The sequence below is a fragment of the Coffea arabica genome, chromosome 10c (assembly GCF_036785885.1).
Source record: "Coffea arabica cultivar ET-39 chromosome 10c, Coffea Arabica ET-39 HiFi, whole genome shotgun sequence".
Lineage (NCBI taxonomy): Eukaryota > Viridiplantae > Streptophyta > Magnoliopsida > Gentianales > Rubiaceae > Coffea > Coffea arabica.
Genome location: NC_092329.1, coordinates 3,505,224 through 3,527,244, shown reverse-complemented (window position 1 = coordinate 3,527,244; position 22,021 = coordinate 3,505,224). Strand labels below are relative to the sequence as shown.

The 22,021-nt window shown below is 36.7% G+C and overlaps 1 protein-coding gene and 1 pseudogene across 1 annotated transcript; one reads left to right on the top strand and one right to left on the bottom strand.

Annotated features, from left to right (window-relative positions):
- Window positions 1-8,550: 8,550 nt before the first annotated feature.
- Window positions 8,551-15,743, top strand: LOC113713477 (uncharacterized). The gene is made up of 7 exons (XM_027237204.2): window positions 8,551-9,183; window positions 10,363-14,053; window positions 14,140-14,229; window positions 14,322-14,387; window positions 14,474-14,563; window positions 14,988-15,164; window positions 15,433-15,743. Exons 1-7 carry the CDS (start codon window positions 8,753-8,755, stop codon window positions 15,466-15,468), a joined length of 4,581 nt encoding a protein of 1,526 aa, XP_027093005.1. The 5' UTR covers window positions 8,551-8,752; the 3' UTR covers window positions 15,469-15,743.
- An 854-nt stretch (window positions 15,744-16,597) lies between these two features.
- On the bottom strand, window positions 16,598-20,798 carry LOC113713704 (ornithine carbamoyltransferase, chloroplastic-like; annotated as a pseudogene).
- Window positions 20,799-22,021: the final 1,223 nt, after the last annotated feature.

Sequence of the window (22,021 nt, the reverse complement as noted above, 5' to 3'; positions counted from 1 at the left end):
GCAGAAGCCGACCAGGAGATGGGTGGTGCATACAGCGTCTGGATATTAGACTTCTTGGGCCATTGAGATTGGACCCATAATTTTGTGCAGAAGCCGATCAGGATATGGGTGGTTCATACAGGGTCTGGATATTAGACTTCTTGGGCCATTGAGATTGGACCCTTTGGAACTACGCATTTCTCTTTGTGCTCCGGCCTTTTTCTTCTGGTCCAAAGCTTCTCACATGGGCCGAACCAAGTGCCAGTTTTTAATTGACTTTTTCTTTCTTTTTCTCCTTTTTTTTTTGTATAAGTAAAAGGATTTGAATCTAAAACCTCTTGTTTATAATCCCTCTCACCTTATCACCCAACTCAATTCTCCCTAATTGACTTGCATTATGTTGTTGTGGCGTTAAAGTTTTTAGCTCTCATCAACAATTAATATGTAATATGTAATATTTCATTTGATCTCAGAATTACTAATCTATCTGCATGAAAATTAACTAAATCTATCATGTTTGAAAGAAACATATCATTATAGGTTTTTATTTGGTTATACTAATCACCTTATTAGACGCTATTCTTTTTTTTTTTAATGTGCATTAGACACGAGAAGTGAATAAGCGGGTGGGAAGAATTATTGTTGTTTTCAAATTTTCTTGATGTTTATTTTCTCTTTAATTTTCAAATTACAGCGCTATCATTATCTTAATGGCTTTTTATGTTATTCATGAAGATGATGTCTAGCACTTTAAAAAAAAAAAAAAAAAAAAACAACAACACTGGCGTCCGAAACATGAGTATATATTTTCTTTTGTTGATGATAGAAATTACTAGAGTAATTGTACTAAAAGATAATGCTGCTTTAATACATAGGAAATATGGTAGTTTTTTTGTTCAGACAAAATAAAATCTTCGGTAATATCCGATGAAAAAGTCTACTAATTGAAGAAGCGATACCAAACATAGGCAAACTGGAGGAGCCATCATTTTGAAATTTGTTAAAACAGATTTTCGTTGCATTATCCTCATGTTCAGCCGTAAAAGCAAGCAGGATAAACCCTGACAAAATGTGGTCATGCGCATCAAAAGATGGATCATAACTTTAACTACTATTGGTGGAGGTAAGACTAAAGTAGGCTCATCTCAAGCCCGATCACATTCAAAGTTGGAATGGCCCAATGTTCATTTAGTGTCTCCCGTTAAAAAATGAGTCAAACTATTCTATTCTCAAATTAAATGGAGCTCAATTTGGTAAGAGTTCATTTGATCTTGAGTTGCTAACTAATCAAGCCAAGGTTGAATAATATTTTATGTTTCATAACATTCAAATTCAATAAAAGAAAGTCATTCAAGCTCAATTCGACAAATAAACAAACTATATTTAAACAAATGTTTAAAATTATTAAAATAATCAAATAAATTTAAATATTAAAATGTTCGATTTGATTATACTAATTTCCACTCCTCTTTACTTTGTGTGCATTGGTAGAAAATGGTGTTCAGATATCTGTCTATCTATAACTAAAGATGTCTGGCGGATCTGCTGTCTTTTTTTTTTTTTTCGGAAACGATAAACCTAATTTATCCTATACTAAGGGGAAGGGGGCGGACCTAAGGAGATTCAGAGATAACCCGAAGAGAACTGAACCATCACCAGATCAGACGGGTGCACATCATACCCGCCTGAATTTTTTTTGGAAATAAGCCACTTAAATGTGGCATTTTTTGTGGGACCCTTGCCTCCCACCGCACCAACTAGGTGGTGTCCACTGAGCCAGTGATTTGGCGGATCTGCTGTCAAAGTCAGAGTGGATCTAGCAGATTGTCATTAGCTTACGTTTCTTTTCAGAAAACAAATCAAAAGTGAAAAGCAAATTTGGATATCAAATTTTTCCAATGATTTATATTTTCTCACTTCTCTCATTCCATGATTACTTTAATCTTTTCACAAAGATTCTTCAAAAGTTTACTTCTCCAATCACAGTAGTTTAATCTTACTTTTTCTTTTTGTCTCCGCGCTAATTCGTTCGATTAGATTTTTGTTCCACAAGAAACCTGTCTCGTCACATTTGTTCTGTCCCAGAAGAATAAGCAAAGTTATTTCAATGATAAAATAAAGGTAATGTGAATACTGATTCGGCAAATCTACCTCAATTCTCAATTTTTTACCCGTCCTAATTTTTGTTGTTGCATGAGATGTATGCAATGCATATCTTCTTTTTTTTCGATACAATAGTTTCAAACACTATGGGGAGGGGAGGGGAGGGTCTGAAGAGGTCCTGGGGTAATTCGGAGGAGATTGAACCGCACTACGTACCCGCCTGAATTTTTTAAACAAGGTCACATTTAATTGTAGCAAATTGGTCACCAAGTCTTAATGCATTGGTGATGGTCACTAGCCTTTGGGCTGGTGGTTGTATGCAATGCATATAGAATGTAAGAAAAAACATCTTGGTTGAGAATGAGACCTAAAAAGTAAAAAGTTCTAGTTGGGGAATCAATCACATCAATTAGTAAATTTATTTTGTTGATGCATACAGTAATTAAGGTTCGGAATTTGAATTTTGTGACTAATAATTCATAGTTAAAGGTGGAAAGAGAACAGGGAAAAGTGATAGAATTAACAAAATTTATTGATATCACCATCAACACTAAGCAGCGCTTCTGTTTATTGAAAGAGCATTAGTACTCTATTAAATCGTTTCAACTTTGAAACGGAATTAGAATGCAATGATGACAGGATCAACAAGACAATCAATGGAACACCCTTTTACCAATTAACATCCCAATAATTCAAATAATAATACCACCATAGGAAAAGACACCCTTTTGATAAAGAAGTGGCTTTAAACAATGGAGGGCCATCACTTGAGGAGACAACTTTTGATTTTTCCCTGTCTGTGGTTTAAAATTTGTTGTCAATTAGTATATGCCTTCAAGTGTAGGTCCTGTAGGATGGTGCCATGCTTATGCGGGTCCTATAGGATCTCATTCCTAATAAACTAACCTAAGCTCTCAAAAGTATTAGACGGTTAGTTCATGTAACGTGGCTGTGAATGATTCTATATGTGCAAGAACCAAAAATCATTACTAGGATCCCATTGATGAAGACGGAATACCCCACAACAGAAAGGTCCAAAACCCCAAAAAAAAAAAAGGGTTTAAGGTCGTCTATTTCCATGTCTACATTGTGCAAGAGAAGATTACTTCCCCTTGCCTCCAAGTTTGGTTTTTCTTGGAAAGGTCGCATCCAGCCATACATTTCCATTTTCATGGAAGTTAGCATGGTTGGCGTCAAACTGTCAATGAGCTGTGGTGCAAATTCATGCCGCTTCTGAGGAGGGTTGGGTAGGGGAGGACCGTAACCCGTAAGTAGGAGGTTTCGAGTACAAAATCTCTAATTTATAAATAACTATACATATATATATATAAATTTAACTGTTTCGCTAAGAGGTTTATTATGGCCAATATACATCAGTTTATGGCAGATAAAAGGTTGAGTAATTTGAAATATTAATTCTCCTATACCCTCAAGTTAGATAAGGTAACAAAATTTAATCGTGTTCGATTTTTCAATTAAGCTGCCATGTTGGAAGGTGTCCGGACAGTAACATGTTTTGGGCGATTTGGAAATACTGACTGTACTTTTTTATTGGTTGCAGTTCTATTGTCTGGCGATTCTTGCTCTGGCGGAATCATTTTCTTCTTTTTAGTAGATGTGAATGTCAATGGGAGGAGGGCTTTGACACAAATAAAGAAATACTAATAATTCAGATAGTTCAATATATTTTATTTAAAGACGAATCTGGTCGGTGCTTTATTAATTATGGTTCAAAACCAAATGCCACCTTCATTGTACTTTCCCAAAATTGAATGACTAATGCTAATTACTGTTTCAGTTCATGAAGAAAAAGTACCTATCTACGCTATTAGAAACAATATATTGAGAGAAAAGCTACCCAAAAGGGATCCTGTACCTTATGCTAAATGCGTAAATAAAGATACTACATCTGTAAAATATATACACAGTACTGGATAACTGGGAAGCAAAGTGAAGAGGGCAGTCTTGCATATGATGAAAAATGCGAAATGCCCGTCTGAATGTGCTGTGAAATCCTCTGCAGATGCAGCCCCTAAACAAACAAATGGTGCCGGAGGAATAAAACCCCACCATCCCACCACTTGAAATCAAGTCTAGTTGAGAACTATGAGGTGCATGATTTGACAAGGTCATTATTTTGGGGTCACACAACACCTTGTGCAGGGTACTTTCAAGGGGAAAAAATAAATCTGGAGAGAATACAGGGAATTTAGTTTGAAAGGTCAATGCATGGCTACTATAATTGAGAGTATGGTTATAACTTTAATACGTGTAATGCCTTGCTCTTAAATATGCTTTTGTTCCATACTTGCATTTATATTAGAACATGTTATATCCATTTGAAAAAAATCATGAGCTACAAAATTGTGTAATTACCTACGAAATATATAATGTGTTTTAATGACCTACAAAAATTGTGCTCCAAGACCGTATATCATTAAGGAAAACAGATTAAAGAGAGACTCTGGGTGAAACTATAAATAGGATATAACTCTAAATTAATTTCAGGCTAATCTAGCCGCACAACCATTTTGCAGAAATTTGTATTGCACACACTTCAAGATTTACATGTAAATAATCATTATTGTGAAACATAGACAATCTTATATGCTCAAGTTGCCATTAGTAAACGGAGTAATATATAATTTGTCTAGTTACCTTGTTAAATTTTTGTACTGCGAGTTTTGAAACTTGAGCACTAAATTGAATTCTCTATTTTTGCATGCTACAGTATATCTGAGCGGATGACAGTTTGGCAGTGTCCAGTAGCGGTGTAGCTTTTTCAAAATTCAACACATGATAATTCCTTAGTTTGAAACTCATAAAGTGACAACTATATCAAAGCCTTAGCAAAAAGTCGTAATAATTACTTCTTTTTTTGTTTGTAATTATTAGGTCATAGGATGTTGTCATGCATATTAACCTCTCTCCCATTAGTGAATCTCCAAAGAAGCGTAAAATATATGATCATTTTTTTTTTGTCATCATCACTTCGTCACTTTATCTATTATGCACCTGTATGAATTTTTTGAGAAATCACGTATTGTGATCATTGATGAAAAGTAAAATTTAAATCCTTAACCTCGCTATTATTCAATTCCATTGTAACGTGTATGTCAAATGATCATCTTGTTTGAATTTTAAAATGAAGGATTCGCCCATCACCATGTTTGGGAAAGACCCTTATTTTTTTTTCTCTCTCTTTGCAATCGCAATCACAACATGAGAAGATGAGTCAAAATTAATCAGCCAAAATATATGAAAAGCTATAAACGAAAATGAGATATCCAATGAACAAAGAATTGAAGTCATTGGCCTTGGTCTGATGACCAAAAATAACCCTTTAAAACTCTTCATATATTATTAGGTTGAGGATTTAAATTCCGTCTAATGCATCTTATGAGAAGCATTTCACAATTAAGAATAGTAAAGGTAAACTTTGATGCTATGTTTTTAAACTCGAGCCAGATCGAGCGGTCAAACCGGAAACCGACCAAGTGTCCGATCCAAATTATCCTAAAAAATCAAATAGATAGAAACTCAATCAAATCAAATAAAAAATCGGGTTTGACGGGAAAAATAGAAAGAATCGGAAGAACCGGTTTGGCGTCAAAAAAATTTTTTTTTTAAAGGTGAAAGCATTTTCAATATTATGTTTTGACTTCTAGATTGTTAAAAATTATTAATATATTTCAAATATTTCATACTTTATAAATGGTGTCCTAAAGTTTGATGTTATTTTTCAATCAAATCCATAATTTTAATTCTAAACTTGTTACTGTTCATTAAATAATATAAATTGCTACTTGATCGTTCTAATTTCTTTGTATTTTCTTGTTAAATATATTTGAAACATCAAATATATATGAATATACCTTTATTAATATTAACATGCTCTTAGATTTTTTGCATACAATATTTTAATTTTTAAATAATTTTTATTTATGATATCATCTGGTTCAATCCTGAGCGAACCCTGACCCTTGTACTCGATTGAGTCGATACTTGGTTCAACTATGCAAACATAGCTCTGCAGCTCCCAGTTAAGCCCAAGGGACCCGCTGTCTAAAACGACAATCCGAACAACAACTTATAAGCGACTTCTACGAAAGGCCCCACTCCCAAACTACACGTAAAAACGCTGACGCATTAAACATCCCACAGGTATTGGGTTGAAAGGGTATTGGGTGGTAGTATCCCACTTAGCAGCAGGTCCCCCCTATAGGTACATTTGTCCCACATCGGGGTTGGGGTTGGGTTTGGGTTGGGATATAAGTTCCTGGGATTGCCTCAAGAGTTGCCGGCTTTTGAGGTTAATTCTGGGATTAGGTTTATAAAACAACAAAAGTCTGATTCAGGCTGTTGAAAAAAGACAAATTGCCTCAGGGTTGAAAGGGTATTGGGTGGTAGTATCCCACTTAGCAGCAGGTCCCCCCTATAGGTACATTTGTCCCACATCGGGGTTGGGGTTGGGTTTGGGTTGGGATATAAGTCCCTGGGATTGCCTCAAGAGTTGCCGGCTTTTGAGGTTAATTCTGGGATTAGGTTTATAAAACAACAAAAGTCTGATTCAGGCTGTTGAAAAAAATTAAACATCCCACAGGGCCACAGCCATGAACCAACTATTCAAACACCTTAGCAATCACAACATTCCAAACATACCAATCTTCTTTGTCCTTGGTCGAGCCCAAAAATTACTCCAGTTTTCAAATTTACTTCAAATTGTGTTTTTTTTACCTCCTTAAAGTCAAACTTATATTTCTATTTAACTTTTTACTAAGTTTTAAACAAGACAAGCTTGAAATTGAGCTCGAATAACTTGGGCTCTATTTGGATTCTTCAAATTTTGAAAAACAAAATTTTCATATATAATATTATAATAATACACAAATAAAAATAACTCTAAAAACACTATATTCACATAATATATATATAAAAAAAACTCCAAATATACAAAAAAATACACAACCACCATCCATCACTCTCCACCACCACTGCCACCACCTTATTGCCATCACCCTACACCCACGACCCTCCCTTCTCTCTCTCTTCTTCTGCTATTCTTTTCTTCATCCTCCTCTCTCTCTTTCTCTTTCCTCCCTTCTCTCTTCCCTTACCTCATCCCCCAATACCCCATCTCCTCCACTGACCGCAACTTTCTGGTCACGGCCAAAAGCCACGACTCATGGCTTTTGGTCGCGACCTTTTTGATAGCAACCAAGAAGGTCGCGGCTAAAGTGGTGGTTAGATTCGCAACCACCACCCGTGAATAGGAGAGAGGTTTGGGATTAGGGGAAAGGAGGAGAGGAGGGAGAAGGGAGAGGAAAGAGGGAGGAGGAGGGGGAGGAAAGAAAAGAGAGGAGGATGGAGGGGGTGGTGGTGGGTGGTGTAAAAGTTTTTTTAAAAAATACCTTAAAAAGTTATAAATTATAAAAATATCATAAAATATATTTTAAAAACAATTCAAAAAACATTTACAGTAAAAATTTTTCATACACACAATTATAGTAAAGTTTTTGAAATACACTTTAAAAAACAACTAATTCAAACAGAGCTACCAATCACTATATTTTCTCAAAATATTCTCCAGAACAATGGGTGCAAAAAGAGAGGAAAAAAAAAGAAACGAGCAATAATGGAGAAAGTAAATCAAGCTTTCATTATGAAGATTCTTATAGTATTTTATTGTGAACTAGATATTATTCAAACTTACAGTCCAACTTCCTCTTACGCAGTTAGTTCATACATGAAATCAATTTTCTTTTTTCTTTTTTAATGATTTTACAATTGAAGTCAAAACAAATACCCTTAATCTTTGTTCAAAACTAGTTTAATTAATTAGCCTAATAGAGCTAATAATAAATGATTCCGTCCTAAATTGGTTCTCAACCTCTTCATAGTTCATTCATGCCTGCACAATTAGGGCTGCAAACGAATCGAGCGGCTCGATTCAAGCTCGAGCTCAAAATATTAAGCCCGGCTCGCGAGTTTGAGTATATATATATATAATATTTTTTATTTTTTTATTTTAAGTATATATATTTTTTATTTTAATAGTAAAATTACATATATATCCTTAATATTTTTATTATTTATTAAAAAATGTTATTTTATTTATTTTTTAAAAAATAAAATAATTATTTTTTTTTCGAGCTCGAGTTCGAAATTACCGGCTCGTCGAGCTCGAGCTCGAATTCGAGTTTGGTAAAATTTAGTCGAGATTCGGCTCGATTAATCCAAAACTCGATTCGACTCGACTCGTTTGCAGCCCTATGCACAATTCCTACAAAAGGGGGTGGGATCCGAATTTCCAAAAATACCCTTACGGCGACGTTATGTCTCAAATAGGGGCCACACTGCCTCCCCCACCGGCAAAACCGGTCACTCCCTGCTTGCCAAATGCCAGCACAGCCCCAATACAGCGAGCAAGCACTTAAAATCATTTCTCCATTTTGTTATTCTAACCCCACTCATTTTTTCTCTTCCGCCTTTTGTCTGGCTCTGCAGGGCAGCGTTTTCCCTGCAGAGGCTTAACACAGACCACCGAGGAAGAAGAAGAGTGGAAGAAAATAATAATAATAATAATAATAATAAATCAGAGAAACTTTGAAAAACGCGTTTTTACCAGAAGAGAAAAAACCAGGCTAAAGCTCGAAGAAATTTTTGTTCGATGGAGTCTTTGACTGGGCCTTTTTTTCATCACAGAAGAAAGCTTTCTAATGCCAGTAGTGCTAACAGCAATGGCTTGTCATTTTCCGGTAAAGACGCCTACGACGACGTTTTGCTGGGTGGCTCTAAACCCAGGTTCGGAGCTGTTGCAGGATTTGCCTCAAGAAAAGTAGCTGCTGAAGACTACGCTGAAATTTTTGGTGGCAGAAATGGTACACGTGGCAGTTCTATTCCGGTTCTTGACCTGTCGGACCTGGACGAAAGACATGGCCCTGGTGGGTTTCGGAGCTCCGATAGCAAGCTGGACTATTCGACCATTTTTGGAGGCTTTGGTGGTGGTGCTGGCGGTGATGATGTAGCTATGGCTGTGCCGCCTTGTGAAGAGTTGTTTAATGGGGTTAAAAAAGTCAAGCGCGATAAAGCTAAAGCTAGGTAATTTTTATATTTCGCTTTTTTGTTTTGTGGATATTAGAGTTGAATTTTTGTTTGTCCTTTCCCTTCTGGGTTCTTGAGGTAATGCTTAGTTTGTTGAAGGGTCTTGCTTATCTTCCCAGGAAGAAGTGAAAAATGTCCTCCTTTTTTCTTGTTTTCTGTTGAAATGTTGAGAATGATAGAGTTTCTTTAGCTGACCTTACTGGCTGCTGATAGCAAATTTAAATCTTGAAGATTATACTGATACTTATCTTCTCCATTCCTGCTAAAAACTGGAACTTTTCTCGTTTAACTTCTCTCTGTCTTTGTTTGTGTTTTAGTCGTGGACTTTTCGTTTCAAGGAAAGTGCTATAATAGATTTTCCTTTGTTGCAGCTCGCAGATTGAACTGGAATATTGTTAGTCAATGTGTTTCTAATGATACCTTGTTGGAATGATGTATATTTTATACATTTGGTAGAATAGGGAAAATTTGGCCTGGTCATGCCAAAATGGGTATTGTGTCTCAATAATATCCTGTAAGCTATTATTTCTTTCAGATGTTGAGGTATTAGAAGGTTTTCCTGTGCAGTTTGATTATGTGGCAGGTTTATGCGATTATGAAAAGTTTAAATTTGCTGTTTCAAGCCTGATTCTTGGGATTTTGGTTGTTGCAGTAGCTGGAGGTTTTGATAGTTTTTGCTCTATCTTGTTGCTTTAAGAATTAATTACGTATCTTGTTGTTTTTTGCTAATGTGAGATGTTGTTTAGAAGAATTAATTACACATCTTGTTTTTCGCTAATGTGAGGTGTTGTTCAGCTGATAAAAGAAAGCTTATGGTTTACACGGGACAGGTGTTTGACAACCTTCTTATGAAATAAGATTTTTAGCAGATTATCATTTTTCTCGACAAACTAAAAGTGCATATTTTATGTACAATGAATGCATTTCTGGGGTGATTTTCTCTGTGTTGTTAGAGGGATAGGGCAAAAGGCAGGAAGGGAGCAGCTTTTATTGCATGTGTTTGAAGCATCTAGTGATGTTATATGGATGCTGGGGTTGCAGGTTTACAGTGATTATCTGTAGCAATGTACCTGTTTGTCAGATCACATACAAGTACTGGTTACTTCCAAGGCTTTCTTCTAAAATTTTCTTGTCACCTTATCTTACTAGGTCAAGTTTTCTTTTTGACTTTTTTAGGATCTCAACAGACCCGTGTCCTCCTCTAAAAGGATCAGATCGTTTTAATTCTTCTGAGAAGAATAAAAGCCACTCTTCTGAAGCATCTGAGGATTTTGTTGATGGTGGAAAGCAGTTTAATATGTCTTATCATAAGACTGGCCAACAGAGGAAAGATGGTTCCAGCGGCACTACACACATAGCTCAACTCCATGCTGTTCCTGGGTTTACATGCATTATTGATGAAACTGCCCGTTTACAAAAGGTAGAGCAGGATAAGGCATTATCTCAAGTTAAAGCAGAATGCAATCATAAACAGGGCTCCTTTGATCATCTGCGAAGGACAGAATTGGATAAGGCGATGCCTCCATTGAAAGCACAAGTTAGTCATAACCAGGACTTGAGTGACTGTCTGCAAAAGACAGAACAGGACAGAGCAATGCCCCCATTGAAAACACAAGTTAGTCGTAACCAGAGCTCCAGTGACTGTCTGCAAAAGACGGAACAGGATAAGGCTATTCCTTCAGTCAAATCCGATGTTAATCATAACAGGAACTGCAGTGATCGTCAGCAAAAAGGAGAAAAGGATAAGGCAATGCCCCAAGTTAAGTTAGAAGTTAATCATAATAGGAGCTCAAATGTTGACATATCTGAAGAAAAATCTGGGAGGAGAGCCAAATGGCAGCTCCCTACGATACAAGCTTCTGAAAGTTTGGTTAAAGATAAAGGCGAATGTTATCAGGATGCATCCAATTCGAGCGATATACTGTCAAATATGGAGAAACCTGGCATGAAGTCACATCCTTATAATGTGCCTCCACCTTGTAGTTCTTCAGCCAATCTGTTTGATAGCAAGGGGCACACCAACAGATCAAATTCTAAAAAAGTCGAGGCTTCTGAAAAGGTTACTGGTGCTTATTCAACTCCTTTCTCTGATGAGGAACTTGACGTAAATTCAGCTGCTGCTGCCCCTGCAGCTGCTTTAAAAAAAGCCATAGAGCAGGCCCAAGAAAGCATAAGAATTGTGAAGGAAATAATGGAACGAAAAAGAGATTCTGGCCAAGGTTCTAAACTGCATTCTAAGGGGAGGTTAAAAACTAAGGATGCAAGGGAAATGAAGCATGTTCAGGAACTACACAATGTCAGAGAGAAAAATGTGAATGAAGCATGTAGAAGTGTAGATAATGAAATGCTAGATTCCTGTGGAGGTGACCAGTACCTTGCATTTGGAAATGGTGAAGTTGCTTTACCCTTCAAAGATTGTGAGGAGTCTTCTACAGGTCAACAGGGTGTGGTGGCAATAAATGGTGAAAATGTTGAAGTAGCTGAGGAAAATGGGGTGGCAACGTGGTTTTCTCAACTGCTTAGCAATGGAAAGCATAGAGTGGCAGCTTTGGCCTCTGAGCTGGTAGGTAAGAGGAATAGCACTATTCAAACTTTGGATAAAGAAAAACATAGCATCGAAGAGCCAAAGCTGGTTAAGGTGACCGTGGACTTGAATGCTAGTGAGAAAGTAAATGCTGTTAACAGAATCCTTGAGTCTGGGGATACAGAGGCTAAGTTAAATGCATTTGGAAGGTCAGAGGAGTTGAAAAAAAATGTAGACGGTTCTGAGTCATCTCTGTTTGCTAACAAAGACAAAGTAAGTGAAACCCAGATATTTTCCCAAGCAGATGAAGTAACTAAAAACGGACGAGCTAATTTAGTTGAAGAGCAAAAATGCAAGGAGAAGCATGAGGATTTTAACGAAAAAATAAGTGAAGGACACTTTGAGCCTGAAAAGTTGGGGAATCTTTTGCAAGAAAATGACTTCTTGAAGCTAGAGAAAAGATCCTCTGATCAGGAAGGAGAGGAAAAACTGGAGGATATTCATGTGTGCGGACAAGAAGATTGCAAAGTGGATGAAGAAGTTGACCTTGAGCCGGAAGATTTTCATCTATGGTTTGGTAATGAACATGCGCTAAAGAGGGCCACTTGCTGTGTATGTAGCAGAAAGGGACTGGAAGATGATTCTGAGGATAGGTTGGAAGGTTATTATAAGCAAGAAACTGATGGGCAGAGATCAACGCAATCTGTTAATGGAGAGGAAAACCAGAATATGTCAGAGGAAGAGCATGTATGGGAAGCAATGGATAGAAGATCTGCAGGGAGTTGCCAAAGTATAGAAGAGGATGGTATGGATGAAGATGCTGATAACAGCTCAGTGCACCAGAAGATAGAAGTCAATGAAGAGGTTCAAGAAGTTGGTAACTCCGTTCAAAAAGTTGGTGACTCCTGGGACCGAACAGTAGATAGTGCGGAAAATCCTGGGGCAAATTTATTTCAGGAGGCTGCTTACAAGGAGAGTCTTGATACGGATTTTGATGCATACAACAATGATCAGAGTGTCAACCCAGATGACATTCAGGAGCCATGCAGATCTGAAGTAGAAAATTGCAGTGAGCAAAATAATCAACAGGAAAGAAGAAACAATGAAGAGGAGGCTCGCAAAGTGGGGATCCCAGAATCTTTTTATGAGTTCGAAGAGGATGCGGAAGCACCCCAGGACATTGAAGAGGCATCCACATTGAAGGGTGAAGAAGTGCATACAATGGAGAGCGGGATAAGAGATGTCTCTGAGGTTGTTGATTTTTTTGAAAAGACAGCAGATTTTGGTTTTACACAGGTTAATTGTGAGGCAGAACTGTCAAAGGACGCAGAGACAGCTATTACAACTGTTTTCATTTCCAATTGCACCACAGAGGACACAGTAGATGGTGAACAGGCAAATGATGCTCCTTCCGAAATTAAAGATTCATCAAATTTTGATTTCAACATGAATGGGCAGAAACAAATTCACAACAATGACAATGAATCCGAAAATTCTATCAAAACTGAAAGTTGTGCTGGGTTGGTTGACAAAGTGTATGGGCAAAAACAAAGTGAAGAAATTGACAGAGGATTTGAATCTGGCATCAATCCAGCAAATGGTGGTGGTTTAGTTCATGAATCTGGGGGAAATGCAGAAAGTGTCCATGTGGATGGCATTGCTCATGAGAAAGATGATGAAAAAGATACTATTGAATTACATCTCGAAGAAAGAGAGTGCATCAAGAGCCAAAAGGAACCAGGAAATTCTGAATTCCCTGTGGAGCTTAAATGGGAAGAACATGTGGAAACTAATACTGAGATGAAAACAGGCCAAAGTACAGAACATAATGAGGAGAATGGATGCAAAACCTTTGCGAAGGAAGATAAGGAAATCAGAGAAAATGTGCAAAAAGAAGAGGCAGCAAAGGATTGCCTTAAAAGTACTGAAGTAAACAAGAGGGAAAGAGAGCAGAAAAAACACAGAATAGCCGTTGAAAGAGCAATTCGTGAAGCTCGTGAAAGGGCATTTACTGAAGCCCGAGAACGGGCAGAGAGAGCTGCTGTGGACAAAGCAACTGCTGAAGTTCGACAAAGAGCAATGGCCGAAGCACGGGAAAAGCTTGAGAAGAAGTCTTCTGGGCCAAAGGTGCCAACAGGTAAAGCTTCTTCCATTGATGCCAAGCTTAGGGCAGAACGTGCTGCAGTAGAGAGAGCTACTGCAGAGGCTCGTGAGCGTGCTCTCGAAAAAGCATTGTCCCAGAAGACTACCAGTGAGATGAGAACGCAGGCAGAAAGAAATGCTTCTGGAAAGTTTTCTGGTGCTTCCAGAGTTAATGGGTTAAAACACAGCTTTTCTTCATCTGTGAGTGTCTTTCATGAAATTGTCATTTCTCTTAAAGTGTGATATCTACTTGCATCTCCAGTGGTTGATACATGTATATCCGACAGGATTTAGAGAGCTTTGATGGGACCAATAATGAATCAGCTCAGAGACGTAAAGCAAGGTTAGAGCGACATCAGAGAATCATGGAAAGAGCGGTACGCATTTGTTGTATTCATAATTTTTAAGAATACTGGACATTCACTTTGGCCTACTTATTTATGATAATGTTCTGATGTCTGCTTTTCAGGCAAAAGCCCTTGCAGAGAAGAACCTTCGAGATGTTCTTGCTCAGAGAGAGCAAGCCGAGAGAAATGTAATAATTCTCCCTTACTATTTGACCTCCCCTATAAAAGATTATGCATTTTGTCTCACCAGCTTGTTTGTATTCCTGAAATACAGAGACTAGCAGAAACTCTTGATGCAGATATTAAGCGATGGGCCAGTGGGAAGGAGGGGAACTTGCGGGCACTGCTGTCAACTCTCCAATACGTATGTTTTCAGCTTCCTTGTTGCATCAGTGTTTTCTTCATTTTTGGTCTTGCGATGTTCCAGTTTCAAAATTGGAAAAAAAAAAATCAAAACTCTGATTAACTCGATTTTGGAAGTTGTCAAACTTCACTATTGCATCAAATTGATTAAAAACTGCTGCGAAAATACTCCAATTGATCTCATTTTGATGTTAAGTTAGTACGTTCCTTGCTGTGATGCTTGAAGTTCTTGTGTGATCCTACATACGTGATTTACAATGACACTATTTTCCCTCGGTGTCTTGGTGGATGTGAATGCATGCAAGAAGTGTTCAACTCTAGTTGACTCTTAATATGATTTGCCTCTTCTCATGTGGAGTTAGTTGTTGCCCTTCTAATTGCTGATTGTATTAGGCATTGGCTGATAATCCTCTCACTGAATACAGATTCTAGGGCCAAACAGTGGATGGCAGTCAATTTCCCTGACAGAGATTATAACCACTAATGCTCTGAAGAAAGCTTACCGGAAGGCAACTCTTTATGTTCATCCTGACAAGTTACAGCAAAGGGGGGCAAGCATCCAGCAAAAGTACATATGCGAAAAAGTCTTTGATCTTCTCAAGGTGCATGTTTTTTCTTCTATGCTGAGTCTTGACTCCAAATTTGAGACTTGTTGCTTGAGGGAGAAAAACAATTAGTCTGCAAAGCGGTGTGTCATGTAGCCATTTTCCGTCACTGAGACTTAGCATCACCCTCTTATACGGTCACCTTAACCTTTTTCGAAGTCTTGCCGGATTCATTTAAAATTTTTTTTTCTGTGACCTTTCTCCCATCAATTTGTTTGATAAATGTGTGATTGTTCATCTAATCTATTAGTCCTTCGAGATGCAGGCTGCATGGAACAAATTCAACTCCGAAGAAAGGTGAACAAAGATTCGAGAGATGGTGCCAGCACTGTAATTGTAGCTGCCCTCGTTTCATTTGCCATAATCTCCTCTCACCATGTAGATATATTTACGATATTCTAGTAATAGGCAATTTTATGCAAATTCTAGTAATTTCACAATGTAGAGACAATTGGATTCACAATGGAAGAAGTTTGTAACGGTCGCAGAGAAAAGACTCGCGGCTTAACCTCAAAGGCCCACATAACTATTTTGTTTAACTAAGCCTCACCCCCAATGAACCTGAAGCTTTGATCACCTCGGAATTTCGGATGTTGAATTTGCACAAATGGCTCTATGAGTTAAGATATCATATAATACACTTCATTTGAAATAGAAAATAGTGTATCAAAAACCCATAGGGAATACACTTTAGGTATCTGTTAAGATGCGCGGCGAATTAGGGTCACATAATTAAAAATTTGCGGATACCTTATCTGCTCTCTATATATATATATATATATATATATATATATATATATATATATATATATATTTAATTTTTATACATATTATAAAATAATAATTTAAAGTTAATAAGTAATTTTATTGAACAAATTGCATTACAAATATGAGATTACAAATATGAGAGATTATAATTTATTTACAAGATTCGCTTATAAAAGTCATAATCTTATGTTTTATAAAAAAGAGTTTAATTAATGTAGAACATATATTTTAAAAAATGTGTTATTTATTTCAAACTTTTATTGATTTTGAATTCTTTTAATTTTTTTCCTTTATCTTGTATTTTCTTCGCATTCTTGTTTCTTGATGGGAGACTTTTTTTGAGAAAAAAATCTTTATTAAATCGTAGATGAATATGTAAATTATAAAATTAAATTAGTATAAATTATTTTTTTAAAAAAAATTGAATGATAAATGGGACAGATCGGGTATCCGTTTACTCGACCCTATCTCATAACAGGATATCCGCTGACATGCGGAATGAATAAGGGTCAGAAAATAGTTGACTCGCAAGGTGCGGGTCGAGTCAACCAAATAGTGGATAGGACAGGTACTCGATTCGTACCCACATAATTATTCCCGCTACATTTAAGCTTTTCTTAGAAGAGTTTAACAAGGGAAAAAAAAGAAAAACACAGACCACAGAGGAAGACATGGCTAAGTTTTCCAATTGCACTGAGAAAGAACAATGAAAAAGGGTCAACTAAATGATATGGATCAATTGAAGTCCCTTGACTAAGAAAATTCATACTCCAAGCAGATGAAGCGTGATGGCATTTTGCGCATGCATCCGGTTCTCAGCTTGGGGGAAGACAATGGAGTTTGGAGCTTCCATAACACCATCCGTGACCTCTACACCTCTTTCTGCCGGTAAACAATGCACAAAATAAGCTTTAGGCCCAGCTACTTTCATCAGTTCCCCATCCACCTGCAAGTAGATATCGCGTCAAAAATAAGTACATTGCATTGGACTCGCACACTTCAGAAAAAGCATGAAGTATATATTTGTGTTCAAATGCTTCTTGGGTTCTTCCGATTATTTCCATTTCACAGATATTTCTGTAAAACAACCATTATCGAAAGTAACACAACACAATCCCTTCTTTAGCGGAATGCTGGAAATATCCATGTTGCTAGTTTTCTGATTTGTCCAATCTTTTATTACCTTTTCTGTGTTTGCTGCAAGTATCAGTTGCTACAGAGATACGCCTCGCATCCCCGACCCCCCCTCCCCTCTTTCCCCCACAGGGAAAAAAAACACACACACACACACAAAATTAGGCTTGTAAATTTTCAAAACTCTTCACTTTGCCTCACATTTGCACCAACTAAAATTTGGCAAAATTCCAACCTACTCTCACATTGCCACCCATAAATATATAAAATTAGTACCATGACCAATATTTGAAAAGTAAAAATACCACTTGAACAAGAAACAATTTCAACAACTTTAAATCTAGAAACAAACAAAATTAATGTAATCTTTGTGCACATTTTTGTTTAGTTTGTAATAATCAAAACTTAAATCATGTGATATTGACCCTGTTGATTTGGCAACCGCGCTGACTGCTGGGCAGCAGCTCTGCCATTGCAGAAAGACCATCATATAAACATGCTGGCGAACAACATTACTAATTTAACTATGCTAATATGTTTTATCAACATCTTCTCATCTGGCTGATAAATACATAAATAATTCTGCCGCATAGTCCTCATGCACATGCGTTTGTAAGAGCTTCTGTGGCTGTTTTTTGAGATATAGTCGCAACAGACACTCATCACTCTCAAGTAGCGCATATTTGTCATCTTAAGTAGCTCATCCTACTAGCATCGTATCGTCTGAAAAGTTCAGCCGCTACCTGGCGAACTTAAAAGTTAACACCATCCAAGCCATAGCGTTCAAAAATTTGTAAAGCTTTGAGTTAGCAATATATTTTCCCAGTTATTCAGTTCTGCCATGTGGCTGTACTCAAACTATGTTTTTCCTAAAGCCAAAAACATAGAACTCGATTTATCTAAGAAGAATGGATACCTGCAGGTGGTGGTTAGGAATTTGACTAGTCTCATAGTCAATCACGTCTTAAAAGATGCCTTAAAATGGTAGCAAGGCTTCATATTGTGGTCTAATGCGGTCCACTTGTCAAGCTTTACAGGTCAGGCAGTAAGTAATCATGGTTATATACCTGGAATCCTTGAAATAGTTGACAGCGATATGCAGCTTCTTCTTTTTGACCCATACTAGCCCAAACGTCTGAATACACAACATCAGCTCCTATAACAGCTTCTTTGGGATCGTGACTTATCTCAATCTTGCTGACTCCAGTCTGTTGTGCTTTCTTAACTGTCTCCTAATCCGGTTCAAAACCTTTAGGGCAGGCACAGACAAAATGAAAAGGAACAATTGATGCCAACAGCAGCCAAGAATGCACAACGTTGTTTCCATCTCCAACATAAACAACCTGGAATATTCAATTATCCAACAAAATGAGTGATTATTGAGAAATTTAATTTGACAACCAAATAAGTGCCCAGGTAAAAGAGCATATAGAAGAGGCACACCTTAGTCCTTTCCAGCTGACCAACGTGCTCAATGATGGTCAGTGCATCAGCCATAATTTGACAAGGATGGTTATAATCTGTCAGGCCATTGATAACAGGAACAGTTGCATACTTAGCCAGTTCAAGAATGTCCTGAAGTCAGAGTAATTAACCTCAGGTAAATGTATATAATTGAATTCAGAAATCAACATTGCCCTTCTAAATACTGTGAATCAGCAAAGAAAAGTGAACTGAAGCTTTTACATCACCCAATTCAAAATTTTGCACTGTCTTTCAGGAGCTCCTATATATGGGGGAATGTAGTTGGTTTGGACTTTTTACTTTTAACTTTTCCTGTCGGCATAAAAGATAAACATTATTTTAGACTAAGCAGAACTAGCATCCTCAAAAAGAAGAAAAAGAAAGTAAATTCACACAACAAATGGACAAAATATTATGGAAGATGATGAAAATCAAATGCAAGTGAGAGGCCCTGAGTTTGAGACCTACCACTTACATTAAAAAAGGACACACAATCTCCTGTCTGCATATTTTCAACAGAATTGGCTTAATAAGTAACTTCATTCGATGAAGATGGGAGTAGCAATGTAAAGAAAAAACAACTACTGCAGGATCATAAGGGTCATTCGAAATGCCTATCATATATGTGGAGCAAGATTTTCATTTCTTTAAAATTTCTACATGTCGAGAAAATTGAAGATTCTCATACAGTCTAAAAAATTTGGAGAGGTGTCTCACCAGCATACCTGATGAGCAAACAAACGAGCCATAATGATATCATTATAGCGAGACAGAACACGAGCAACATCACGGGTTTCCTCCCGCTTACCCATCTGGATATCATCTGGTCCCAAGTATATAGTATGACCACCAAGCAAGTTAAACCCTGTCTCAAATGAAACTCTTGTCCTCATGGATGGCTTGGCAAAAATCATAGCCATTGTTTTACCCTTAAATGGAAGATATGTCCTCTCCCCTGATTTTATCAGTGCCTTGATCTCTTTTGCCCGTTCCAAAATATTCAAAATCGTGGCTTTATCAAAATCATTAATGTGTAGAAAATCCTTCAGACCTGAATTAGCTGGAACAGCAGAATATCAAAAAGAACACAAGTACGAAAATTTTGGACCATCATTTGGACAAATTTTGAATGTGAGACAGATCTTTGCCAAGACATGATTAGCAGCATCAATCCAACTCACTTTAGGGCGTTTCTAAACATTTGAAAATCCAATTTCAGATAATGTAATGTATGACGTGCAATCAATTTAGTTATGATCTTTATAAAAATTTGTAAAGGCCTACTACAACAAGAACAATCTGCTTGAAATGAGAATTGGCCAACTGATGGTGCTTAGAATAACAAGCATATTAGTTCATAAATCTTTCTAGATTTTCACTCTACAATAAAAATGACAAAAGAGGAAAGAAATAGAAGGCTTCCAAGTCCAAATATACAAAAGCAGGATATAAACAAAACAGACTTCGAGACTCTAGAGGACTCATGATTTATAGATGCTTCCTAATGAGTTAACTGAGCTGAAAAAATTCATGCTAATTGAATTTATCCACAATATTTTTACAGGAAAATAACGTTAAGATGCATACTACAAAAGCATAAAGATTTCGAATTAGAGGGGATAAACTCTACTAATTCTGAAATAAAAGGATAAAAGCATCGACTAAATAATCTACGCTTTCAGGAATGTACTCAAAACTCCAAACGCTAATATGCTAAATTCATCAGACCCACTTAAAGAGCAAAAAAGATTTCTTTCCTTTTTTTTAAAATCTTTAAAAAAATGAAAAAAAAACCGTTAAACCCCATTACTTACAATCAGAAGCAATAAGTCTCCTCCTCATCCCATTGCTTGGAATGTATTCAAAGACAAGTCAAAAAGGAAAAACCAACCAAATATTCTACAAACAGAGAAGAACCCACAAATTTTAAATAAAAAAGACAGGATCTTTACAGAGTCCAAACGACGGGGCCTGACCTTTCCCATTCACTGAAGACGAAGGCGAAGAAATAGCAATGTCCGTTGTTGATCCAATAGAGGGCAATTGAGAGAAAACAGCATTGGCCGCCATAACAGTACACCAGTGTGAAGCGAGCAGAAGCTTTACTGTTCAGTCCTATTCCAGTGCAGTTGACACTACTCCAGTCGGCGTTCTAGCTTGTCAGTGTCACTAATAACTTGTTAACAATGGACAAGGGGCACGGACGGTTGTACCGCCCCAACGGTTTTGGCCATTTTCAACGCCGTAATTTTGATTACACACGATGTAACTTTATTTACATAATGTGTAATTTTAATACAAAATTTTATAAACTTCATTGTTATCTGGATCATAGAAAATTTTTTGGCCAAATCATGGCCATGAACTGCTCAGGACTGATGACCGTCCCGCCCTATTTCCACAATGAAAATATAGTAGTGTTAGTCAGAAGGTGTGCTTGGTTGCACTGAGAATATTTTTTTAAGGAAATGTAATCAGAAAAAAGAGAACAGGGAAAACCCAAAAACATTTGCATTTTGCCTTATATGTAACACGTAGCGTCCAACATGGGATAATAATAATAATAATAGAAAAGGAAAAATCCGAATTTGGTCACTGCAAATTTCCAGAATGGTTAATTGTATAGCAACGGTTATCCAACCGTCAAACTACATTTACTTCTAAATTGAAATTAGCTTTGAATGTCTATAGATAAAGGATTATTTGGGCAAAAATTTTATAATAATATTATAGCATTGCTTGTGATGTGATGTATATGAAATAAAAAAAAATTAAAATGGTAATTGAAAAATATTTTTATGATAGATACAATCATATATTTTTTTTAGAATAATGTTTTATTTTTTAATGTGTAGTAAGATTGATGGACTGTGGAGATGAATTTTAATAGGTTAAAATATATTTCATAACTTCTCGTTTGTGAATAAGAAACCCTTTATATATATATATATATATATATATATATATATATATATATATATAACTTTCTTGGTCTTAAGAATCAACATCGGAAGATCCCTAAAGTTTCATCATCCAAGCAATAAAATATAATTATAGAAATACTGAATACACATAATAAGAGGATCCCATACCATATGTGTCCAAATAGATTATATATCGCCCCTCAAAATTTCATCTTGTACATGGAAAAATGTTGAACGTCGACAATAAATAAAAACACCCTATCTCTGTCAATTTTAACGAACCTATATATATCTATCAAATTATCCATGTTGTCGTTCACTATACTAGGCTCTGCAAACAACTTGCTTCCATCCAAAATTACATGTATTCCTTTGTGCTAGCTTAATGGGATTGTGCGGATGACTAGAATTAAAGAGGGAAAGAAAAATTCAGGGTATACAGGTATCAGATTCCGTATAATTGATGATTTAATGGTGATGTTTTAGGAATTTTACTACGATAGGCGAGCAAAATGTTGATTCTGGTATATTCACAACAGAAACAAGTCAGTACAAGAATCGCCC

Bases quoted from the DNA above. Each gene is read 5' to 3' on its own strand.
- LOC113713477 (XM_027237204.2), top strand. From the start codon at position 8,753: ATGGAGTCTTTGACTGGGCCTTTTTTTCATCACAGAAGAAAGCTTTCT. The intron at 9,184-10,362 runs GTAATTTTTATA...TGACTTTTTTAG, and splicing joins CGCGATAAAGCTAAAGCTAG to GATCTCAACAGACCCGTGTC. The intron at 14,230-14,321 runs GTACGCATTTGT...TCTGCTTTTCAG, and splicing joins AGAGAATCATGGAAAGAGCG to GCAAAAGCCCTTGCAGAGAA.